Here is a 22,776-nt window from a genome sequence, read left to right as displayed (position 1 = left end):
TCACCAGCCAATCTCCAGCCTGCGTCCAAGCCTCATCTCCCTCTCGAGTTTCATTCTGACTGGAAGCTGGACCTCCAGCCTCGGCTCTGTGGGCAGAGGGTCTGCATGCTCACGTGCACTGTTAACGGCCCTCTACTGTGGACTGACCGAGCCGTGCGTGCATGGGAGGCTGTCTGAGTGAAGTGTGTGTGACGAGGAGGGAGAGGGGGGGTGGGTGGGTGGAGAAGGTCATACTGGATATTTGTGCGGTGTGTATTGGCGAATGTCAGCGTGTATGCATACCCCCTCCCTCTCCGCGTTTAATGGTTGTTTTCATAAGCAGCAGGCCACAACCCAGTTCATCAGCTTTTTTTTCATTTTTTTTTGCTATGGATGGAGAAAAAGAATTAGAATCAAACCTAAACGTAGCAGCTTTGTACAAAGGGGGTTTATAGTATAAGCTGTAGAGAACCACAAAGATTGTTCTGCCCTCCAAAGAACACAGAGTCAGCGAATCAGAGGGCTGGATCTAAAGACAGGTTTCCCTCTCCGTCAACTGGGCGTCTTTTGATAGAACCAGACCTTGATACTCCCCTCGTTCCGTGATCCTCAATTACCTTGAATGCTGATCCATAAAACACTCAAAAGTCACAACTACACAGTCCTTCCACATGTGAATTTAATCTTTTATTAGCTTTACCACTAAACCTGGAGGCAATTTCCTCAAAGTGCAAGCGAGTAAAAGGACACTTGAAGCGCTCTGGAGCACTGTACAACGCAGCTCTCCTCAAATACAATATATGCACAATCTAATCTCCATATCTTATTAATGGACACCAAATTTAACAAACATAATTTACTTTTTTATACCAGTTATGCTTTAAAGGATTTATTTCCTGGCTTCAAACAAAGATTGGAACTAGTAGAGCACTCTGAGAGTGTACACCTCCCCCCCAAGTCTAATTCCCCATCTCTCCATGTCAAGTCAAAGCAATGTTTCCCAATTAATTATCTAGACTGTGATGAGCCAACATATTGTCCTGCCACATTTTCATAATAACCCATAATGTTGTGTATGAGAGCGATGTTAGCATGTGCGCACAGAGAAAGTGAAACCAAATTCCACCCATTTATTTGGATCCGCACCAAAATGGAATGGGTTCCCTCCTGATCTATACCGTATCCTCTTGCCAAATTTTGTGGTAATCCATCCAGTAGTTTTTGTGTAATCCTATCCTACTATCTGCAAAATCCCTTATTTTCATTCTAAGCTAATTTACCACCTCCTTATCCCAGCTTCATATTAAACAGTCAGATACATTAAGAGAGGATTTAGTGTTTCTCAAAAATCAATTTAGATTTTGGCAACACACTGTAAAATACAGAAGTCTGGGTTTATTGCAGTTTCTTGAACCCCCCCGCCCCCGCCCCCAATCACCACTACCCCACCCCTACGGCAGAGGTTCACCATTGCATAACATAATACAGATCAGTGTGTTTGGTCCTGGGTGGCCTTTAAAACCACATCCTCCCTCCCTTTCTTCCTGAGCTTCACTAGCAAAAATGTCCCTTTTGACTTGCAGATACACTGTTGTGGACATTTAAGATCAAACTGTGTTTCTGAGGTCTTCTTGGGTGGAGCTCTGTTTGAGTCTGTAACAGTCGGTTGTTTAGGTGATGGATTCTCCGGGGGGTTTTCTAGGAGGTGGAGCTGACGGGCAGGTGATGAAAGCTCTGGCCAGTTGCTAGATCTTGAAGATATTGTCATTTCTCTTCATCTCTCCCCCTCGTGTCAGGAGAACAGAGGCCTTTTAACGCCGCTCTCAGACTGAATACATGTGAAACTCATATCTGCCAGGTGAAAAAGCTGAGGTCAGCTCCAGCAGACAAATCAGTCCATTCTTCATCCAGCTCCCGACTCCTGCTGTTCAGCCTGTCCTCTCCTGCATTTCCCTCAGTGCTGACCTACATTTCTCAAGCCCTCAGAGAGCGAGTGCTGAAACGTGATATAAATGTAAGGCCAAGCGCATATGGGACTGATCAGGGATGCATTTCTTTGGTCAGAGCAATTCATGCTGCTTGCCCTTCACTGGCAGCCAAAACCATAGTGGCGCTCTGCCCAAGAGTCAGTGTTTGGATAGCGCTCCGTGTGTGCGTGCGCGAGTTCTCTGTGTGTGTGCACGTGAGCGTGTGTCCTTTGTTAAGTGTGTACGTGTACATTCCCTTTAGTCTGTCTGTGTATGGGTGTGTGACTCGTCTCCCATGCATACATAAGTACGTGTATACACAAAGCAAGGCCTTCCTGTCTGCATCTATTTTGTTTGAGCGACTGCTGCGATGCAGAGGACGGGAGCTAATGCCTGTTGCTGCGCCTGTGGTTTGAATCGCACTCTCGAAATTAATGTATGAGAGTGAACAGAGCACAGATCTCTGCTGTTTTGCAGAATTTTAAAAAACATGAACATTGAATGACTGTGTCGCCATAATATTTCAATGAATGGCCCCAATGATCCCACCGCGGTGTACATTACAGACTTAAAGCAGACTTAGATGCCACCTTATACTGAAGGAGGGGTTTTGCATCAATTCACATACGTCTGCACCATTTAAAGAAAGCATTTGTTTTTAGTTTGAGTAAAGATACAAGACTGTCTATTGTCTGTTCTTTGTGTTTTATTTCCCCCTTTGCAGAATCACAAGGGTCAAATATCTGCAGTATTCCAGTTGTGATGTTTCATCTCCACCTTCATGTAGAAATCTGATTCATTTTCTCTCACTCTCTTTCTTTCTCTCTTTCTTTCATTCCCCCCCCTTCCTCTTCCCCTCCAGGAGCTGCTCCCTCTCGTGTTGTCATTCGAGCTCCCCGCCATCATGCAGTCCGACCCCAGCTCCCCCACCGTGCAGCACATCTCGCAGACCTACAACCTCACAGTCTCCTTCAAGCCCCCGACGCGTCTCTACAGGGCCACGGGCGTGGTCCGAGGCTCGCAGAATAACGCCAACGCGGTCAAGGTGAGGAGAGAATTTAAATCACATTTCCTCACTTAAGTGCACTGTTGGGCCTTGGCGGAGGCCGGCGCTCCACCGAGTGCCATTCTGGTTGTTTCAGTGCTAAATGTAAATTCCAGGCCATCTGGTACATTCCATCCAAGTAAATGGAATATGGGCTGTATTTATATAGCACTTTTCTAGTCGAGACCACTCAAAGCGTTTTTTAATGCAAGTCACATTCACTCGTTCACACACGAACTCATGCAACGCTTCTATATGCAGCACATTTTTTCCTCTCACACGTCATTCAAACACTGTGGGCACAGTCGTTAGGGGCAATTTGAGGTTCAGTGTCTTGCCCTGAGGACACTTCGGCATGCGGACTGGAGCAGCAGAGGATCGAACCGCTAACTTCTAGTTGGTGGACCAATCCGCTCTACCCTCTTAAGCTACAGCCGTCTAACTTAGCACTAACAGTACAAATTTACCTCCTCAGCAAGAGACCGAATCATAAGATCCTAACAGCCAGTGTTACTTTAATAACTGAACCCTCTCTCTCGCTCTCGCTCTCGCTCTCTCTGTCTCTCTGTCTGTGTGTCAGTCATTTTAGATTAGATCAATATTTGCCTTCGCACCCTTGCTCTTCCCCCCCACCGTTTACACGGCGAGCCACAGAACCAGAAAAGGTTTCCAGAGCCTCACCGCGTCGAGGCCCACCAGCACTGTCGGTGTTCCTCACTTTTCTTGTATAAACTGCCTCATTACCCATCGGCACCACAGGGGCAGGAGAGTGCTGAGAGATGTTCGGTAGCTTGAGCCGGACATTGCTCGTCTGCACGGCTCTTTTAACTCGGGCCCACTACTGGACCAGCAAGTTCAAACATCTCCCCTTAGTCACATTTCTGTTTGAAAATTGGTCTTTGAGTTTCTCACTGTTTCACTCCTGCAGCTTCATGAACATGCTGTACTTCTTTAATGCGAATGTCCAGAGCTGTGTCTAGTAAAAGGTGCCAAAGGGTCCTCCCATTATCTCTGCCAAGAAATCCTACTCACCAACTATCCTGTCCACTACTGGGCCTCATGTCACTTGGCCAGCAACTGCATTTGCAGACCCACGTGCCGTGTAGTGCACATTCCTGTGTTCTGTGTACTGCAAATGCATAAATGTGTATGCTTCAGCACAGCCTCTGAATGTGTGGTAGGTCCGAGGGGTCAGTCGAGATGGGGAAGCGTGCCAGATGAAGCCTGGAGGAATATGTGTGCGATGTTTTGTGGTAGTGTGAGACCCTTGGATCACCATCAAGTTGCCAAAACCACCGCGGATTGTTGTGTTACGCTGGCCGCAGTGTGTAGATTCCTGTAGCACGCTGGAAATGACTGACTTTACTAGGCCAAGTGATGACTTGCAGAGGCACAGCAGAGACAGTGAGGAATTAAACTGTTCAACTGGGCAGCAGACGCTGTGGAAAATACAGTAATAAAGATAATCGTTTCCATCGGTTATATAGAAAATACTGTTGCTTGTTTAACTTGTAGAAACAGGCCACATGGTTCAACATCTCTCATTGTTCACTGGTATTAATGGATATTCTTCTGCACTAAACATTTTAATGCTCTTTTTTGAGCGTTAAAAGTGAGATTTTATTGTGTCATTACACTACACACTTAAACATTAGTGCTGAAAAGAGGTGTTTATTTACCGTTAAAATGAATGAGGTTAACTAAAATAAACAATTGACAGAACAATTTATTTATCTCACATAAAGTGACAAACACTCTCTGGCTCTTGTGAGGATTTGTTGCGTTTCTTTGTTTTTTTGTGGGTAAATTGAAGCTCTTGGGGTTTTAGACTGTTGGTTGAGCAAAACAAGTAATTTGAAGATATCACATCAGGCCGCAGGGAAATGCAAAAGTCATTAACTCTTTTCCGAGCTTGTTGCGGACGAAACAGTTCCATCCAGAAAATGATTCACAGATCATAATGAAAACGAACAGCAAAGTCTGAGAGCATATACCACCACCACGAAGGCTTATGCCATATCTCAACATGTCAAAGCAGTGTTTGTTTACCATTAATTATCCAGACTGTGGAGACCCACCATATTTTAATTTGTCCCACCACAGTTTCATAATGAACCCCCCAAAAATGTGACACTACTCGTAATAACATACGAGATGTTTAACTTGGGGTTTTGCTCATTTACTGCATTGTATAGCTCTGGATGTATTTGTTGCAATGCAGTTCTCTCTCACGCACAAACTTGTATGTCACTATTTAGTGTGTGTATCTGTCAATCATGACCTGTTGCACTTTAGCGTTTGTGTGCATCTGCCTCTGCCACTGCTGTAGATGGAATGAATTCTGTGTGACATAAAAATAATCTGTTTGGAATAATAATGAAGACAAGGCATTAACACACTTTATCCTTAAAACAATGCCGACTATAATTATTTGGTAACAATAAGCAAAACACATCTTAAGTGCAGGGAAACTTCTATTTCGATGTTATTTGAATGATTTGTCTCCTGTGGTCCTTGTTTCTCCAGAGGGGTACAGCTCTGTTGTTAGAGCACCTGGCTGGCAGCCTGGCGAGCACCATCTCGGTCACCACCCACCTGGACATCGCACCGCAGCACCACCTCTTCATGAAGGGCCGCAACGGCAGCAACATCAAGCACATCACCCAGAGGACGGGCGCCCAGATCCACTTCCCCGACCCCAACAGCCCCCAGAAGAAATCCACCGTCTACATCCAGGGCACGATCGAGTCGGTCTGCCTGGCACGGCAGTACCTCATGGTGCGTAGCTCTGTGTTTGGTTTATTGGCGTCTGCTGGTTAAGAACAATAACTCAAAACTGCTAAGCATTGTTTATGTGGTTAAAGGGTGGCAACGGCAATATATTCTTCACATGCACAGACTCCACATGCAGTGCGGTCGCTGTAATGGGATGTCATTGTTTCACGAACGTCATCATGGTATGTGTGAGTGATGCCTGGGGTTTGAGATGGGACTCCGCCACGGATGCCTTCGAGGGCTTTGACTCGATTCTCTTGGCTCTGCTCAAAACTGGCGAAATGTTCTTGTCAGTTCGTCAACAATCTGTAGCCACCTCAAAGTCGGTCTGCGTGATTTATGGCTACCACATACCTGCCAGTGAGGAGGTCACGCACATTTGCATCAGATTCCCTGCGTTCTTAATATCCCGCGTGTATGAAGATTACCCTTATTGGTGTTAATGGTTTGGCTTGACAGTAGATTTTGGCGAACTGGAATTTCGTCCCTGCCAGTAATTCAGAGGTCAGCACGTTAGCATTAGTGTTTTGGAGCAGCAGCCTCAGATTTAAATTTCTAACAGCTGAAATGTTATGTGGTCATTCTTGTCTTCTTGCCGGTGACCGCTGAGGCTGCTCTTATCTGAACGACTAGAGAATATAATCAGAAATCTGCTTCAAAAATGTCCAAAAGTGATGGCTGCTTAATTACTGTTGGCTCGGAGCTTCTGCTGAGCTGGTGTGTATGAGACATCCCGGCCATAAACAGCTTTGGCTCCGTGTTTGGAGATCGGTAATGTGGGGCAGTAATTCTGCCAGAGCTGCCTTCTCTTTGTCTGCGGTCTCCCATTTGGCCCCGGAGACATTTAGCAAATGCCAAAGTTGCTGCAATGACTAAACAGGACTCTCTCCTGCTCTGGAAACAGGACACACAAGTGGGATCCTCTCACTGTCTGTCTGAGTGGGAGTGAAAAGCGGCGGATTTACGAGAGAAGAGTTGAAGAAGAGGGAGCAGAAGCGCAGAAAGCAGGGGGACTGGAGAGTCCATTGAAATAGAAGTTTAAAGAGGAGTCCGGGAGTCACTATGAAAGTAAAAGCCGTCCTGCCCGCAGCTCCGCACTGTGTGATTTGGCCTCTTCCAGCCAGACTGTAGATTACAGCTCCGATCCCAGGCCCTGTCACAGCCATCCTGCTCCTATACTCTGCTGCTAATTACACCCACTCACAATAGGAGCGCTGTCCAGCTCTCGGCGCAGAATATAGATGTCTGTGGCACTTGCGGTGGTGATCATGCAAAACAGATTGCCCTCTTGGCGGAATTTCCCCAGCCCAGTGTGGGATGGATCCAGCAGTGAATCTTGTATTTATTGGTATATGGCGAACATGTAGGTCTACAATGGTGAACTATAAAGAAAACTTTACTACTGTTGTGAGAAACGGCTGAATATAGGAACAAAGATGCATTACGGTCTGCTCCTGACCAAGAAAACAAGTATTTTTGTTGATGCATTTGATCTTTGTTTGCTCCCGCAGGGCTGCTTGCCTCTGGTATTAATGTTTGACATCAAAGAGGACATCGAGGTGGAGCCTCAGTGTATCACAGCACTTATGGAGCAGCTGGACGTCTTCATCAGTATCAAACCAAAGCCAAAGCAGCCCAGCAAGGTAAGAGACCAGGCCTGCACAGTCACACCGCCCACTAAGCTTTAGGGAACTGTTAAATGTTGAGATATTGACTCAAATAGTTCAACTTTTGCTTTGATTGGGATTTAATAATTTTGCCCACTGGTTGGTGGTGCCCAGTGGATGGTTCCCAATGACTTTGGTGTTCCCTTCAGATTCCTCTGGGGCCAACATGAGGTGCAAGTCCAGGTTTTTGATTTAAACGGCAAGTAGTTTGGTGCAGGCGCTCCTTGTGCAAGATACTGAATCCCAAATAGCCCCTGATCGCTGTGCACATAGTGTATGAAAAAAGATGGCTGCACATAGGAGATGTGTATGTGTGTGTGACTTTAAAGTTCATTGAGTTTTCGATAATACTGGAAAACACAACATGAATACAGTCAATTTACAAGACAAATAAAATGTTTCATTTCTACCAAACCTTAAAGTTTCGAAGGAAAAACATCCTAACTCTTTACACAGAAAAAACATAGCTGCTGTCGTACTTGTTCCAACGCTGCCAGGCAAAAAAAAATAAAAGGACAACCGTGAAACAAATAAGCCTCTGTTCTGTTGAGTCACTACTCATCATCAAATGTACCAGCGTGACACTGAAATAAATCACAGATTGCCATGTCACATTTCATCACCTCTTGATGAAATTTAAAAGGAAAAAGTGGAATCTTACACCAGGAGGACTCATGCCACACCAACACTGAGAATAGTTTTGGCAGATTTGCCCCGATGGGGGAGTCACAGTGTGCACACAGCTTGCCGTGTGTGCCTCTCCTGACTGACAGAAAAACTAAATATTGTTATTATGCCTCAGCTCTTCCAACTAAGAAATGGCTGACTTGATTTTCAGTGTTTTTTTAGTAAATCATGTCGTAAATTGGCCTTTCAGTAAACTGAGCCTGCGTCAGTAAATCATTCCAAAAAAAAAAATTCATAATTTTTCATATATCATAAGAGGATTTGCTCACGCTTACACTAACATGTGCTGCACCTGCGTTGTATTCAAAGACAACCTCCGATGTTTCTCGTGCTCTGCTGTTCCACCACACATAATATGACTTGTAATCATGTTTCACCACTTGGCCCCATCCTGACTGTCTCCTCGAGGTGCCCACGTTCCCACCCTGAGCCAGGGCTCGATGCCCGAACCAGACAGGCCTGTGGGGACTGGTGTGGAGGTGCCAGTGTAAACACGGACCCAGCCCAGATCCTCTTAAGACCCCTTCACTTTAACATTTTAACGAGGTGACAGCGGTAATCCAAAAAGGCCCGTCCAAACACATTCCGTAGCCTCTGTGCTCGCGGCGCTTTGGCAGACCTGTGAGTGACCTGAGTGTGTTTATGTCTAAGAGTGTGTGTGTTTGTGTTTGTGTGTAAGAGTGTGTGTCGGAGAGACCGATCCTGATTGGGATCCATTTTTCCTACGGCTCAGCTCTGGCACAGCACAAAGAGCCCGGGCATGATTTATACACGTGTCTATTTTTATTTGATGATGCTAAAGGGCAGGGGTTTCTGGTAAATGAAGAAACAGTTTCTCTCACTTCAATCTTTACTGTTTTTGCCACTCGAGTGTTGATATGGTGCTTCGACGTATATGAGCAAATAGTGTTATCTCGGCTTCTCTTCAGTCATATCAGTGAGCTCGATATGTGTTTTATGCAAAAGATTGAGAAACGCTTTCCGTCAGACTTTGCTCCCATGTCTCCTTCTCTCTCCCACACTGCTTCAATGTTTATCCTTCTAATCTGCCTTTAATTCCCTCTTCCTTCCTCCCATTTATGTTTGTCTCCCCCTCATCCTCCCTTTCGCTCCCTATCTCTGGGGCCAGCATTCCCTACCCTATCTATCCCTCCCTCCTCTCCTGCCTCCTTCTCTTCTGCCTCTCTCCTTTCGTCCTCTGCCTCTCTCCTCCACCTGCTTTTTTTTTTTTTTCGTTGCTCATCACCTGTTTCCCTCAATCTCTCTCCCAGTCTGTGATCGTCAAGAGCGTGGAGAGGAACGCAGTGAACATGTACGAAGCCCGAAAATTCCTCCTGGGCCTGGAGAGCAACGGGGTGTCGTGCTCCTCGCCCTCCGTGGCCCTGAACCCCACCAGCAGCGGCCCGTCCCCGTCCCTCATCTGCCCCGTCGGCCTGGACATCCTGGCCTCAGCTGGCCTGGGGCTGAGCAATCTGGGTAACGACACTGACTAACTTATTAAGAGGCTTTTTTTTTTTTTATCACGATGGAGGATAAAGATAAAACCTTTTTTTGTTTCTCGCATGCAATCCATTAAAATTTGAATATCTTTTGCAGATGAACGAATGCTCTCGTACATCTGTGTCGTGTCTGTACGAGAGAATTTTCCCTCTTAGCAGCAACAACCATCGAAGATCTCTCGGAGCCAGATGTCCCTAAAGCCTCCTATCTCCGTGTTTTCCGAATAATTGAGTGCATGTGATTCTAGATACAAATATTTTCTTCAGCGTCCACATAAATCACATCCATTGAGCCGTGACGCCGTCGTTTCTATACGCACTCTACCATACGAGATGTTTGTCCGCAAAACAAACCTCTGGATTTCATGCGAGCTCCAAATGTGGAAATCTTTGATCAGTCAACCATCAGAAAATAACCTCAATACCAATTTAGTTGCGCTAGTTTGAATGAATCATGAGCTTATGAATCACAGGATGATGAAGAGTTATTATGGCGTAGGAGTTTGTTTGTCTGACCTCAGCGTGAAGGCACAGAGTTCAGCTTGGAAGGTATCGAGATTTTGTTCAGTGTTTCCATGGGCAACTTTTAACTGGAATTAGTAAGTTTCGTGTTGTAATGGATATTTAGCCCTGATTATCTGCTCTTTGCCTTCGTATGATGCAGTTATTTGGGCCTCGGATGCGACTTGGAAATGAGGACGTGAGTAATTTATCAAAGGAAATGAGATAGTAGATTAAAATGATTTATTGCTACAAGCGCTGCTGCTGCTGGCAATGGATCCATCACAGATCTGCTTAAGTTAAATAAATGCAGCATATTTCAAAGTCTTGCCACAACAAATCTACATTTATATTACTGATAGATTTACATGTTCGAAAAGAGGAGGAAGATTATGATCATTAGATAATATCCATGATATGTTTACATCTGCCAAGGAGTTCATGTTTGCAGCCACGTTTGTTTGTTAGTCTGTTAGTAAGCAGGATTAATGCAATAACTACTGGACGGATTTCCACGAAACTTGATGGAAGGATGTGGTTTCGGTCAGGAATGACGTGGTGCGGATCTGAATCATTGCATGGATCCTGGAATATTTAATCTCATTCTTTAACATTGCAAAACATTTTTGTTAATTTCTCTGATGGATCTAAAATAAAAAAAAAAACAGGCATGTTTAGAGGACAGATATTTATAAGTGTGTGCAATTTGCAGGTCCAAAAAAATGAGCCCTGATTTGTATTTGTGTTGATAATTTATTGATTATTCAAATCTTTGTTTTAGATTTTGGGAAAAATGTAGCACATCGATCTTTGCAGATTAGTTTTTCTCTAATGAGAATGTATGGAGGTCATGATTTTCTTGGTTTTGTTTGATGTCCTCGTGTCTTCACCAATTCAGATGGGACGATCAAATAAAAAAAAAAAAAGCAAAATGAAGAACAATGTGCCATGAAGTCCCAGTACAGTAGTATTGGGTTCTTACTCTTTAGTTTAAACCCAGGGGCCTGGGGGTGAAGCTGTGGACGGCCACATCCTGGCCTTTAGTAATTGCTACATGCTTCTCTTCCTCAGATTACAGGCCCGTCTGCCAGCAGAATCCATGGCATTATTCCTGGAGCCAAACTAGCCCCTTGTTAAAGCCACAGACCTGCTTCTTTCTGTTTTCATACACTGTCTTTGGGTAAAGACACCAAGCACCACATTGTTGGTGCTCTCAATAACATGGTTTTGTTGGGTATAAGGACACACGAGATATGTACTTTTGCATCCATGACCTTGTAGAAATGTAAGAAATCCTTCCCGTCATTCGCTGTCTGGTTGATGGCAGTTTGAGGGAATTCCAGTTAAATAGCCTGAAGACCGAAGATTATTTTCTGAGGGCCTCGGTGTAACGTGTGATTAGCTTGAAAAATGGCTCCACGCTCTCGACAGGACCACCGCTGATCCATTCAGCTCCTGTTCTCTCCTCCTCAGGTTTCCTGGGTGCAGCGGCGGCCCACTCCCTCGCCAACTCGGGGGCACCGAACGCCGTCCTCAACAGCTTAAACTCGTCCATGAGCCCTCTGCAGACCCCGAGCCCCAGCGCCCCCACACCCCCCTCCCTGTGGCCCAGTTCACTCACCAGCACCCAAGGTCCGTCTGCAGTATTTCTGTCACTTAGTCGCCCTGGTGTGTGGTTTTGTTGGCAACCTTTCATTTTAAGTGTATTTCAAATTAGAGGTGTTATTTTTACCAGTGTGATATTGTAGAGAACTTATACTGTCCATCATAAAAAACAACAAACATAGCTTGTGGTTGAACTTTATAGGTCATTTGTTGGGCTTTTCCTGTAACTACTATTGTAAAGTATCTAGATGCAAAAACACACAGTAGCCGACAGACCTTGTATTTCTCTAACGACTTCATCAAATCTACGTTCTTTTGTTCCAGGCTTCTCGTCTCAGCTGATGCTGCACCCGGCCGCCCAGGCCACCCTGAGCAGCATCCTGCTGTCGGGCGTGCAGGGTTACACACACAGCACGCCGTCCCCTCCTCCGGGCCTGGCCCCCATCGACAAGCAGCCCAACGGGGTCCCTGACTGCAGCAAGGGCTCCTGCACTCTCAATGGACATGTCAAGGTCGGCACATGCTGCAATTACCTTTAGTTCATTCGGGGATTCTGCATGGTCTTAAAAAGTCTAAAACAAGTCTAAAATATAATAATAATTTGAATTTAGGCCTTAAAAAGTCTAAAATATGTACAAATATTGGTAGGTCTGTTTTTTAGTGTTCATTTAACACCTCTTTCATTGGCTGTTAAATTAAATAATAACAACATTATTTAATTATGGTCTTAAAAAGGTTTTACATTTAACACGTTGACGCCTGTTCATCTGTTTTGTATGTTTTACATGTTGTATTTTTTTTTTTTTAGCATCCTGGCTCAGTCTATGGGAGAATGGCGACTGCGTCACTTGCAGAAACAGTTTTGAGCCCAGCTCAATGTGATTCGGTCCAAGAGGCCAGCGGACACAATCCGTCTGAACCGCTGTCGAGCAAGTCGAGCCCGGATGAAGGTATTCCTCTTGAGTAAACTCTGCTAGCCCGGCCTGCACACTGTGAAATCTCTCCTTGTGGCCACTGGATGCGGTTTTTCGCATGAATTTCCAGAGGCCGCATTTAGCTGCAAAAATCTTGCATCATTCTATGAAAGTTACAAAAAAAAGTATGAGGGCATTTTAGAAAAATAGATTAAGGTTGTGTTATTGTCTCTTCACAAAGATGCAAATTCTGGCTTTGTGCATGATCCATCTGCTCATGTTGCAAGGGCTCGCATTCAGATTTATGTCTGTGCCGGTTGCACACACTGAAGAACATGTGTAGAATATGTCAGTCTATGCAGCCATTTAATGTCGTCTGGATAAAATCATGTCCGCATCTGTTTTGAATATATTCACGCAGTATATTCAGCTCTGCAGAACATAAAGGTTAGTGAAAACACCTGCATTCCCAAGCTTATGTGCTAATCACCTTCCATCCAAAAAACATGAGCTTATCCTGTGAAACGTTGGAAGTTATGAGGTGAGCAGAGCCCCCACATGCCCGTCATCTGTACTGTCCTAACTTATCCAGAGACGCTCATGTGTGTGTGTGTGTGTGTGTGTGTGTGTGTGTGTGTGTGTGTGTGTGTGTGTGTGTGTGTGTGTGTGTGTGTGTGTGTGTGTGTGTGTGTGTGTGTGTGTGTGTGTGTGTGTGTGTGTGTGTGTGTGTGTATTCCTTAATGTTTTTAGTACACATAACAAATAGAAAAATTCCCAGAAATAATAGAAAATAAAATAAAGAAATACAAAATTGAAGACATTTAAACAAATGGTAAATATATCATAAAGTAAAACTTATTCCACGATAGTTAGACTAACAGTAACAGATTGGACTAATCCACAGGTGTAATATGTTCTCTAGAATTTCCTCACATAATTTTTTTAATCTCTTACTGTTGTAAGAAAGGTGTTCATACCATGTAGAATGTGGGAGACAGCCAGTGCATTTAACTATTTATTGTTACTACAGTTGAATATTTATTTTAAGAAACTTTCTTCGGGGATTAAATATTAAGGAAACCATTGTGAACTAAACTTTCTACGAGGCTCAGAAGTCAATTGTTTAAGTCTACTTAAAGCAGGTATCTCGCCCTCTTGTGAGTCACTTCAGATCTTTCTGATTTATGTGTTATTCTAACACTGGAGACACAATTTTTGAGCTGTTAACATTTTTGACTCCGCTTCACCTTGGCCTTTGCCGACTTAACATAAATGTACAATTTAAACTTTTCCACTCGAGATTTATGCAACCCCTTAAACCCACTTTGAGGAAAACGCCTCGAATGAACTTATTTCTATTTGTCTGCACTGTCCTCTTAACCTCATACTGCCTCTGACTACTTTTATTGTATTGGAACGGAGACAGATTAACTGCTGGTCTCCTAGTGGTTCAGAAAGGCCCTCATTTCCTCTGTGTCTCACACTCGCGGTTTTCCCCTCAAACCTTCACTCTCACGCGTCTCGTTTTTCCCCACTGTTTTCTGAGCCGGTCCTCCCCCGACTGCAGCGGGTCCTGGTGAGGTTTCCTCTCCCGCTCCTTGCCTCCTTCTGTGTCCCGGAATTGTTTGGACTGGCTCGCCCGGTCCGAGCCGACTCTGCGTCGCGGAATGAGGGAACGCTGTTGGAATAGTTCAAACATTAAACCCCAGAGAGCTTTATTAGATTGACTGACATCATATTATTTTATGTTATACAGTACACCATGCACATTCAGGCTCTTGATTATACAAATGAATGCACACTCACACACACACACATGGCACGTCCTGTTACACAAAGCAGGTTCCTGTCAGGCTGAAAGTAGAGAAGCAGATGAAAACCACTGTAAGTACAGAGCTGCTGTGTTTTTAATTAATCCAGGATCCAGCTGAGACTAGTCACACTTTAATGCACACATAGTGTACTGATGCCCACCAGGCTGCACACACTCTTTACTTTACACTCAGTGACCCAGCTGAGAACACAATGGCACAAATTGAAAAATTCAATAAGCCAATAAGCATTTCAGATATGCATGTCATGTATTTTCTGCACAGAGGACAGGAGCCAGCTGTAAAGTCTGTTTCTGTGTTTTCACTTGAAATGTAGATGTCGATTTAACTGGAAAGAAATTTTAAAGAAGGGATTAAATCCAAATGTGCTTGTCTTTTGTTTTTTTTGCTTCAGGCTCTGACACGTTCGTGGAGGTGGGCATGCCCAGGAGCCCCTCGCACTCAGCCAATGGGAACGAGCTGAAACAGATGCTGGCTTCGTGTAAGACGTCATCAGGGAAGCGACAGGCGGTGGAGCTGCTGCAGGGCACCAAGAACTCCCATCTACAGTACGTTTGAATGGAGAGATCGTTTACAGCCTGGACTGTTTATCATCCCCTGTGGGAATAGAATGTCTGGCAGTATTCTATTAATCCCTTTAGACATGGATGTAGTGAGGATAACCACAGAAACACGGGTGGAAATACATCCAGTACAATCAGAGTGCACACTTTATTTGTTTGTGCCTGTGAATTGTACATTGAAAAACGAATTAATTAGATAAAACTGGAAAGTGATACAAATGGACATTTTGTCCCATGTGGACATTATGGGTTTATTGGCTGCTGCGTGAGCTGGACGATTTTTACCCCAATTCACTTGCCAACAAATTATGGAACATAAGCCCCAGATCGGAGCCAAATCGGCGTCTGATCATCAGTTGCTAATCTCTACTGTGTGAACGCTCGCTGACACATCGTCTCCTCAGTCCAAGTTTCTAACTAAATACCGAGACAAATCTGCAACAGCAATGTGCGTAGTTTGGAAACCTGACATACTAGTGGGCGGTTTCTCCTCGTGAAACATGGTGTAGTGTGTGTGTGACCCATTCATGTGTAGTATGACCCACAACCCAATACTTCCAATCACAAGACAGCAAGTCATGAAGTGTGAACTGCACAGCCATCTGACAACTTTGAAAGTCTTGTAGAACTGAAGTAGGCGTTAGAGTAACCAGCTGTAACTTGTGTGCAGTCAAACCCAGTGAGCTGGAAACTTTAAAAGCCTCAGAGATGATGTGAGGAGAAGATGAGTTCGGAGGAAAACAACATCTGGAGGCTCTGCACTTTCTGTGTGTCACAATACTGTTGTTTTCGTCTAATCCCAACAGTTCAGACTGTCTCCTCTCGGACGCCGAGTCCAGCTCGTCAGACAGTCCCGTAGCGGATAAGAGGGCGCCGGGTAGCGAGCGGGCGGCCGAGAGAGCGGCGCAGCTGAACGAGAGGGAGAGAATCCGACTGTCACCACAGGCGTCCTTCGCCAACATGCAGGTACACGTGCACTCATGCACCCAACACACACACACACACACACACACACACACACACACACACACACACATCATGCTCAGTTTTTGAGGATTAAAGGAATAAAACTCTGTTTTCTGACTTTTCAGGCATTTGACTATGAACAGAAGAAGCTGTTGGCAACCAAAGGTGAGTTTGTGTCATTAGACCATAACTTCACTTTGTGTAATGTTAAGGTCACAACTGCCAGTGAATCTCTTCATTGTTCAAATAAATAAAATATTATCTGAAAATGTAGTTAAGATTTCAAAGATACCAACACAGTGAATTATTCCTAAATGTGCATAAATTACCACAAAATGAATTTCACTCAAGAACATTCAACTAATTCAAAATCATAATCTGTTTCATTTGGGGTCGATTTTAAATGTTTACCAGAAGTATTATCGTCTCTCTGTTGGTGTATGTGTGCATCACTTTATGTCTCTATCCACGCAGCGATGTTAAAGAAGCCTGTGGTGACTGAGGTGCGGACCCCGACCAATACCTGGAGTGGGCTGGGCTTCTCTAAGTCGATGCCAGCCGAGACCATCAAGGAGCTGCGGAGAGCCAATCATGTGCCCTACAAGCCCAGCATGAGCACCACATTCGAGGTCAGACTTTCAGGCCCTCGGTGTTTGTCAATCTCGAGTTTATTTATTGTCATTATGTGTGTGTTTGTAAAAGATTACATCGATGCAATGGCCTTATTAATGTTTGCGATGCCTTGCTCAGGGGTCCCCGCTGTCCTTGTCGCGATCCGGCAGCCGGGAGCTTGTGGGGAACGGCAGCGACTCGGAGAACTGGCGAGACAGAAATGGTAACGGGCTGCCGGGTCACCCAGAGTTCCCCTCCGCTGTCGGCAGCCCCAAGAGGAAGCAGAACAAATCTGGTCAGTGGAGCAAATGTTTTTACAGCATCTTTGTTACAACGACAAAAAAGCACTGATCATTTCTCAGCAGTGCAGCTTTAGCAGAGCAAAGTTTAACAAGATGTTATTACATTTATGGCTCAGGAGGTAGAGCAGGTCGTCCACTGAGTGAAAAGTCTGTGGTTCGATCCCCGGCTCCTCCACTCGGCACGTCCTCAGATTGTCACTGATGTAGCAGCATGTTAAATGTTGTCATCTCACTTTTATCAGTTTCATTTTTTTACTTATTGAAAACACAGCAGTCACTTCGCACTAAATACTTTAGCTTGTTTTTTGTTGTACAACTCTACATCTGTGGGAGCTGACAAGTGTGTAATCTTCTTTGCTTCCTTCAAAATTATCTTTGTTTTTTTCTTCCATTTTGGTCTTAATCCTGGAATGGACAGCTGCGGAGCATTTCCTCAGCAGCAGCAACTACATGGACTGCATCCCCTCTGTCACTGGCAGCAACGGCTGCAGCCTGAACTCATCTCTCAAAGGCTCCGACCTCCCTGAGCTGTTCAGCAAGCTCGGCCTGGGGAAGTACACGGACGTCTTCCAGCAGCAGGAGGTAGCGTAGAATGTGAACCATCTTCAAATATCCAAATAACTATTGAATCATCAGTCCCCAGAGGATGAATCTTACAGACTTTGCGGATCCATTTGCTCTTTCTTTAAATATTTTTATCAAAGGATGGCATGTTCAGGTTAAAATAAGTTTTATGATAGTGTTTTTAGTCATGGATATAATACAGCACTTGTTGTACTCATGATATTTATGGTTAAAGGCCTTAATTGGAACATGTTTAATTGTGGCAGTAGTTGTATTAAATTGACTTTCTGCTGCCTCCAGATTGACCTCCAGACATTCCTGACTCTGACGGACCAGGACCTGAAGGAACTGGGCATCACCACCTTCGGCGCCCGCAGGAAAATGCTGCTCGCCATCTCGGGTACAAAAGAAAAAGAGCATCTGTTCATTACACTTCATTTTTCATGTCTGCCCAGCAAAGCCGTAACTGACACAAAGAACATTAGCATGAGGATGGATGATGGTGCAGAGATGCCTTCATACGACCACATTAGTCATTTTCTGTGCCTGTTATCACTGATGCCAACTGAGGGCTGTGTGCTGCCAGCTCACTTCTGCTGAAGGCAGTTCACACAAATAGTTTTTTGTGTTTCATTAGTCTTTCTTATTTTGTCACTGCTATGTGGCAGAGTAGAGCCTAGCTGCACGTGCACAAGACAAAATGTGTGCATCTCCTCCGCCAACCTCTGGATGTGAGAGCTATATGTGGCCCTTATTAGTGTCAGAAGTTCAAAAGAGTGCTACTCCAACTAATTTTCTCGTAAACACATGAGGAAACATGTTGCAGTAATTTACACCAGCAGGAATAAATGGCATGAAGGCACATTCCTCTCACATGAGTATATTGGTGTTTGTCCAGTGGCTCCAGCTGTCTCCCGAATGCTGATGTGTCCTGCTGTTGCACCGGGTCTCAATTCACTCTTGTGGGTGTCACACTTCATGACTGATGTCATATGTTGGACGTCGTAATTGCCGCAGTTGTTAGCCTGCGAAGTCAATCATGCACGTGTTGGGATCAATGGTTCGGACCTGAGCCAGGCCGGGCTGAGCGAGCAACAAGGGGAAACTGTAGAGGCCAGTGCTCTGATTAATAAGGAAGCAGAGTGGTCCAAGGCTAAAATAGTTTTGCCGCCCGACGCCTCAGCCAAGTGCAGGTCAGCTTTCATCTCTGCTGACACAACTCAGCGGCTCCAGAAGAGGAGCATGCACGTCTCTTTGCTTTTGCCGTGTTATTCTACCTCTTTATAAAGAGATCGAGAGCCAGTCGAGGCAATCCAGGTTTCAACTTCCTGCAGGTTTGCCAGTAAAAAGAGCTGCAGGAGTGAGCCGCCTGTCTCCAGAAATTTATCTGGAGGTTTGTACTGGCAGCCGCAGGACGTGGCTATCGTATGAACAACCCCGAGATGCCATGGTGCGCTTCTGACATTTTTATGAAGGCGTTTGGTCCAATTTGTAAAACCAGATGGACACAAAGAGCTTTTGTTGTTCTGAGCAATCCTGTAATGATTTAAATCCCATGTTTATGTCACAGACTATCAATGGAGACGTGTACATTATTTTTTTTTCTTTTCTTTACTTTGATTTACAGTGGCTGCCCAAATGACTTCATTCTCATTAAAAAAATAGTGTTTTTCTTTCCCCAGAACTAAACAAGAACCGGAGGAAGTTATTTGAGCTGCCCATCAGGTCCTCTTTCCTGGAAGGGGGAGCGAGCGGCCGCCTCTCGCGCCAGTTCCACGCAGACATGGCCAGCGTGAGCGGGCGGTGGTAGTCGCCTGCGGACGTCCAGCCCATCTCTGAACCGTCCACGATGGAGATCAGCCTCAAGCATCAGCAGCCCAGGGTTCAGCGGTTGTTTACCTTCTTTCAGCTGAAGTAAGACTGTTACCATATAGTATAAATAAATACATGTGTGTGTATATACATACATACATATATGTATATTAAAAAAGCCATAGTTTTACCTGAAGTGCCAACAAGAAAAAAAGGGATTTCTCAGACACATGCGGTTCAGTGTTTACTCCTGATGGAGACATTCAGTCTATTTGGAGCATTTATATATGAAGGTTGTTCTGATTCTGAAGAAAAGGTACTGTCCAGTATTTCTGTCCACTTTGTTGTTCAAGGGAACAGGCGGAATGATTAGTACAATCATTTTACACATTGATACTACCTGCATTTGTATTATGCTGTCGTATCAGTGACATGCACTTTAACAATACTCGACTTTTGCCTGTGAGAGCCTTAATTCCTTAGACTGAAGCAATGAAAACTATGCATTTTTTTTTTATTTTTTATTGACTAAAAAGCACAGATGCATTTTGTACCAAACGAAATGTAAGCACTTAGCCAGAGATTAGGGCGCCACCAAATGAAGTGCAGAGTCGCCAACGTGGCGACTTCATCAACACATCTACCAAAGAAAAGTATCCTTGTGGCCTTTGACCTTTGGCTGCCTTAAGTGTTTTAATTGGTGGACATTCCTCCAAGGTCAGTGTTCGTGTCCAACCACAGTCTGTTTGTCTGTCTTTGTATTTCTAGACAAAACTAAAAAAATAAAAAAAAACATTTTGTACTCATTATACATTATGATTTTAGTTTTAGTTTTTATTACTATTTTAGGGGAGTGGGTGGGATGTTTAACGGTAATCAGTTTACATATGTATTTTTTTATACGTTCATGAACGAGTTTCTATGATTTTTTTTTTTTTGTAATTAGATTATTAGTATCTTTTACTTCGTTGTTTGTTCCTGCCCCTTTCAATCTGTGGAGCCGTGACGTGGCTGTGCCATCCGACAGCAGCAGAGGCGTGAGGCAGTTTGGCCTGAGCTCTATAGGCCTCGCTCTGATTCTGTCTACAGGCATTTCTCTGTGGTTTGCCCTCTGTTTGTTTATAGTGCATGGTCTTTTGTCTGATGTGTTATTTGTCAGCGTCTGTCGGCCTCCTCTGTGGCTCCCTCTGTGTGACTAAAATCTCAATGCGCTCCTCCATATATGCGGAAGAGGAGTCGCCTCGCTAGAACCGCAGCGTGATATTCTTTCTTTTTTTGTCTTTCTGTTCACTGGCTGTCCTGTTTCAGAGCGAGGAGCGACCTCATCGCCGAGCAAGCCGTGCCTTTGTGGTGAGAGGTGCCAGAAAAGTGCCAATGTACATAACTAGTTCTTCAGCAGGGAGATATTTCGTTAAGAACACTAATATTTTTGGTCTGACCTTGCTCTCCAGATAGGAGGTGCATCACACAAAGAGCCAGTATATTCACAGCTGAGTCCGTTGCATATGAGCGCTACCGCGAGAAACAAGGGAAGAAGAACCGAGTCGTTGAAAGGACCGTGAGATTTAAGATGAAAACAAACAGAAGTCTGGAATTTTCTAGTATCAGCCTCGCAATCAAATATCCAGAGAGACCAGGTTAAGTGTTGTTTAATGAAGTCGCAGGATTATGCATGCAGCAGCATTTATCATTAAAGCTTGTGTTTGTTCTACGCTCCTATATTTTGTTTTGAAAAGGGAAACATCCTTTTTTTTGAGCAGTTCATTAACTTGGGATCACTCCAGTGTTTTGTTTTTTTTCTTGCGTGTGTGATGTTCTTCAGATTTGTCTGAGGATTTAGCCTAAAAGCCGAATCGTCTTCCAAGGTCCGGAGCATTTCGTATCAAGTGCAATTAAGTCTCTTTGTAGCTTGTTTTTTTTTTGTTTGTTTCTGGAAAAGATGTTTATTTGTAGTGGATTAAATATAAAAAGCTCAGACTTTCTTATCTTGGTTTAAAAGAGAATACAGTGTTTGAAATCTATCGAGTATGTAGAGGACACTTCTGAGAATTCGAACATTAACGTAGACAAATCTGACGGAACGTTCCTCATGTCATCTCGGAGATAAGCCAGTCGCCTCTTTTAATTTGCAGCGATTCCTTTAATTTGTTGTTTATCATGTTCACTTTAAACCACTTTCCATCTTCCCTCCCATCTGATTAGAGCCGTTCTCAGTGGATGTCACGATAATAACACTGCTCTGAATAACACTTCGACACGGTTGCTGACGCCAACCAGATAATTGTCTCGTTTTTCCCCTTTTGTTACATGTCACGCCCCCCCTCTCCACCCAGTGTCTCACGTCCTGTCCTCCTCTTTGCTGTTGACTGCCCTACAGAGGCAAAAAAAAAGCCAAAAAATAAGTGAAGATAAAATAATATTGGGGGGTGGGGGGGTCTTTATCCTGAGAGGAAAACCTGGGGCTGGTTCGGGCCCCCACTCATCATGGTACTAGATTTAAATTGTTGAGCACTGATTCTCCCAGTGCTGTGACTCGTGTTCCTGCCAAGCAGACATTTGTTTTCATCCTTCGCCTCGTTCGGATGTATGTGCTCGGGGGGGGCAGTGGAGGTTCTTGTCTTATCAAGTGAATGTTGTTTCAAAATAAAGCAAAATATTGATGCATGTTATTGCAGAATTATTATGGATCAGTGAAGGGACTCATTAAGTCAAAAAAAGTTTACTGCCAAGCTTGTCAATTCTTTGCCCTCGATAGGATAGTTTCACAATTATGTCTTTTGATTTGTTGCGTTTAGTCACAGTGTTGTTCCCAAAGGGATTTATTCGAAGGAGTCTTTTGAACTGCAATCAAATGGTACATTTATAATAAATGTAAACCACTAGAGGAAATGATGTATTGCATAACGTTTGTACAACTTTTTTCATCTTGTACAACCTTTTGTTTTTGTGTGTGAGAAAGGTACAATTCTGCACAAAGGTTCCAGAGGAGAAGAAATTTGTGTGTAAACATTGCCATGTGGCCAAAGCTCTGTTCACTGTTGTTGTTATTCTGACTGTGTTGTAGTGCAGACATAAACAGGAGAAACTGTCAAGCAGGCAAAAGGAGATGTTTGTTCAAACATTCAAATGATATTAAGGTAATAAATGTATGCAAACAAAATGTCTGTTTGGCTCTTATTATAAAATGTTGTGTTTTCTGCAGCTCACAGAATATAAAGGGATCGGCGTCAATCGTCCTTGTTTGCTTCTCCACAGTCTGGAGGGAAGATGATATCTGGCAGCTCTCAGGAAATCCTGGATTTCACTGCACCGACTTTTCCATCTCCAGAATATTCTGCAAGTAGCAATATAGAAATAAAAATAGCGAAAAAACCAAAGCACAGAAACACTGATTCCTCTGCTGCCGCCAGCAATTTTAATGAGGGTGTTATAAAATCAGAACATTTTAAATATTTATGCCAAAAAATACCGCTGACAAAGTTTTAT

General features: G+C 44.1%; 1 protein-coding gene across 2 annotated transcripts in view; it reads left to right on the top strand.

The window, feature by feature from the left end:
• LOC118118982 (protein bicaudal C homolog 1) overlaps positions 1–22,450 on the top strand; it is a 58,229-nt gene extending 35,779 nt beyond the window's left edge. The window contains exons 7-21 of one of the 2 annotated variants that reach the window (XM_035172588.2): positions 2,809–2,991; positions 5,518–5,769; positions 7,278–7,409; positions 9,392–9,596; positions 11,594–11,752; positions 12,050–12,237; positions 12,534–12,675; positions 14,866–15,019; positions 15,841–16,000; positions 16,126–16,165; positions 16,475–16,629; positions 16,751–16,907; positions 17,333–17,496; positions 17,779–17,878; positions 19,161–22,450. In XM_035172588.2, the coding sequence (XP_035028479.1) occupies positions 2,809–2,991; positions 5,518–5,769; positions 7,278–7,409; positions 9,392–9,596; positions 11,594–11,752; positions 12,050–12,237; positions 12,534–12,675; positions 14,866–15,019; positions 15,841–16,000; positions 16,126–16,165; positions 16,475–16,629; positions 16,751–16,907; positions 17,333–17,496; positions 17,779–17,878; positions 19,161–19,288 (2,319 nt within the window). In that variant the 3' untranslated portion in view covers positions 19,289–22,450. Of the gene's footprint in view, positions 1–2,808; positions 2,992–5,517; positions 5,770–7,277; positions 7,410–9,391; positions 9,597–11,593; positions 11,753–12,049; positions 12,238–12,533; positions 12,676–14,865; positions 15,020–15,840; positions 16,001–16,125; positions 16,166–16,474; positions 16,630–16,750; positions 16,908–17,332; positions 17,497–17,778; positions 17,879–19,143 lie in introns of both variants that reach the window. The other variant, XM_035172589.2, reaches the window with a different exon arrangement.
• The last annotated feature ends 326 nt before the right edge of the window (positions 22,451–22,776 follow it).

Source organism: Hippoglossus stenolepis, chromosome 12, assembly GCF_022539355.2.
Source record: "Hippoglossus stenolepis isolate QCI-W04-F060 chromosome 12, HSTE1.2, whole genome shotgun sequence".
Lineage (NCBI taxonomy): Eukaryota > Metazoa > Chordata > Actinopteri > Pleuronectiformes > Pleuronectidae > Hippoglossus > Hippoglossus stenolepis.
Note: the sequence above shows the minus strand (reverse complement) of the source record. Positions and strands in the feature narration are given on the sequence as shown.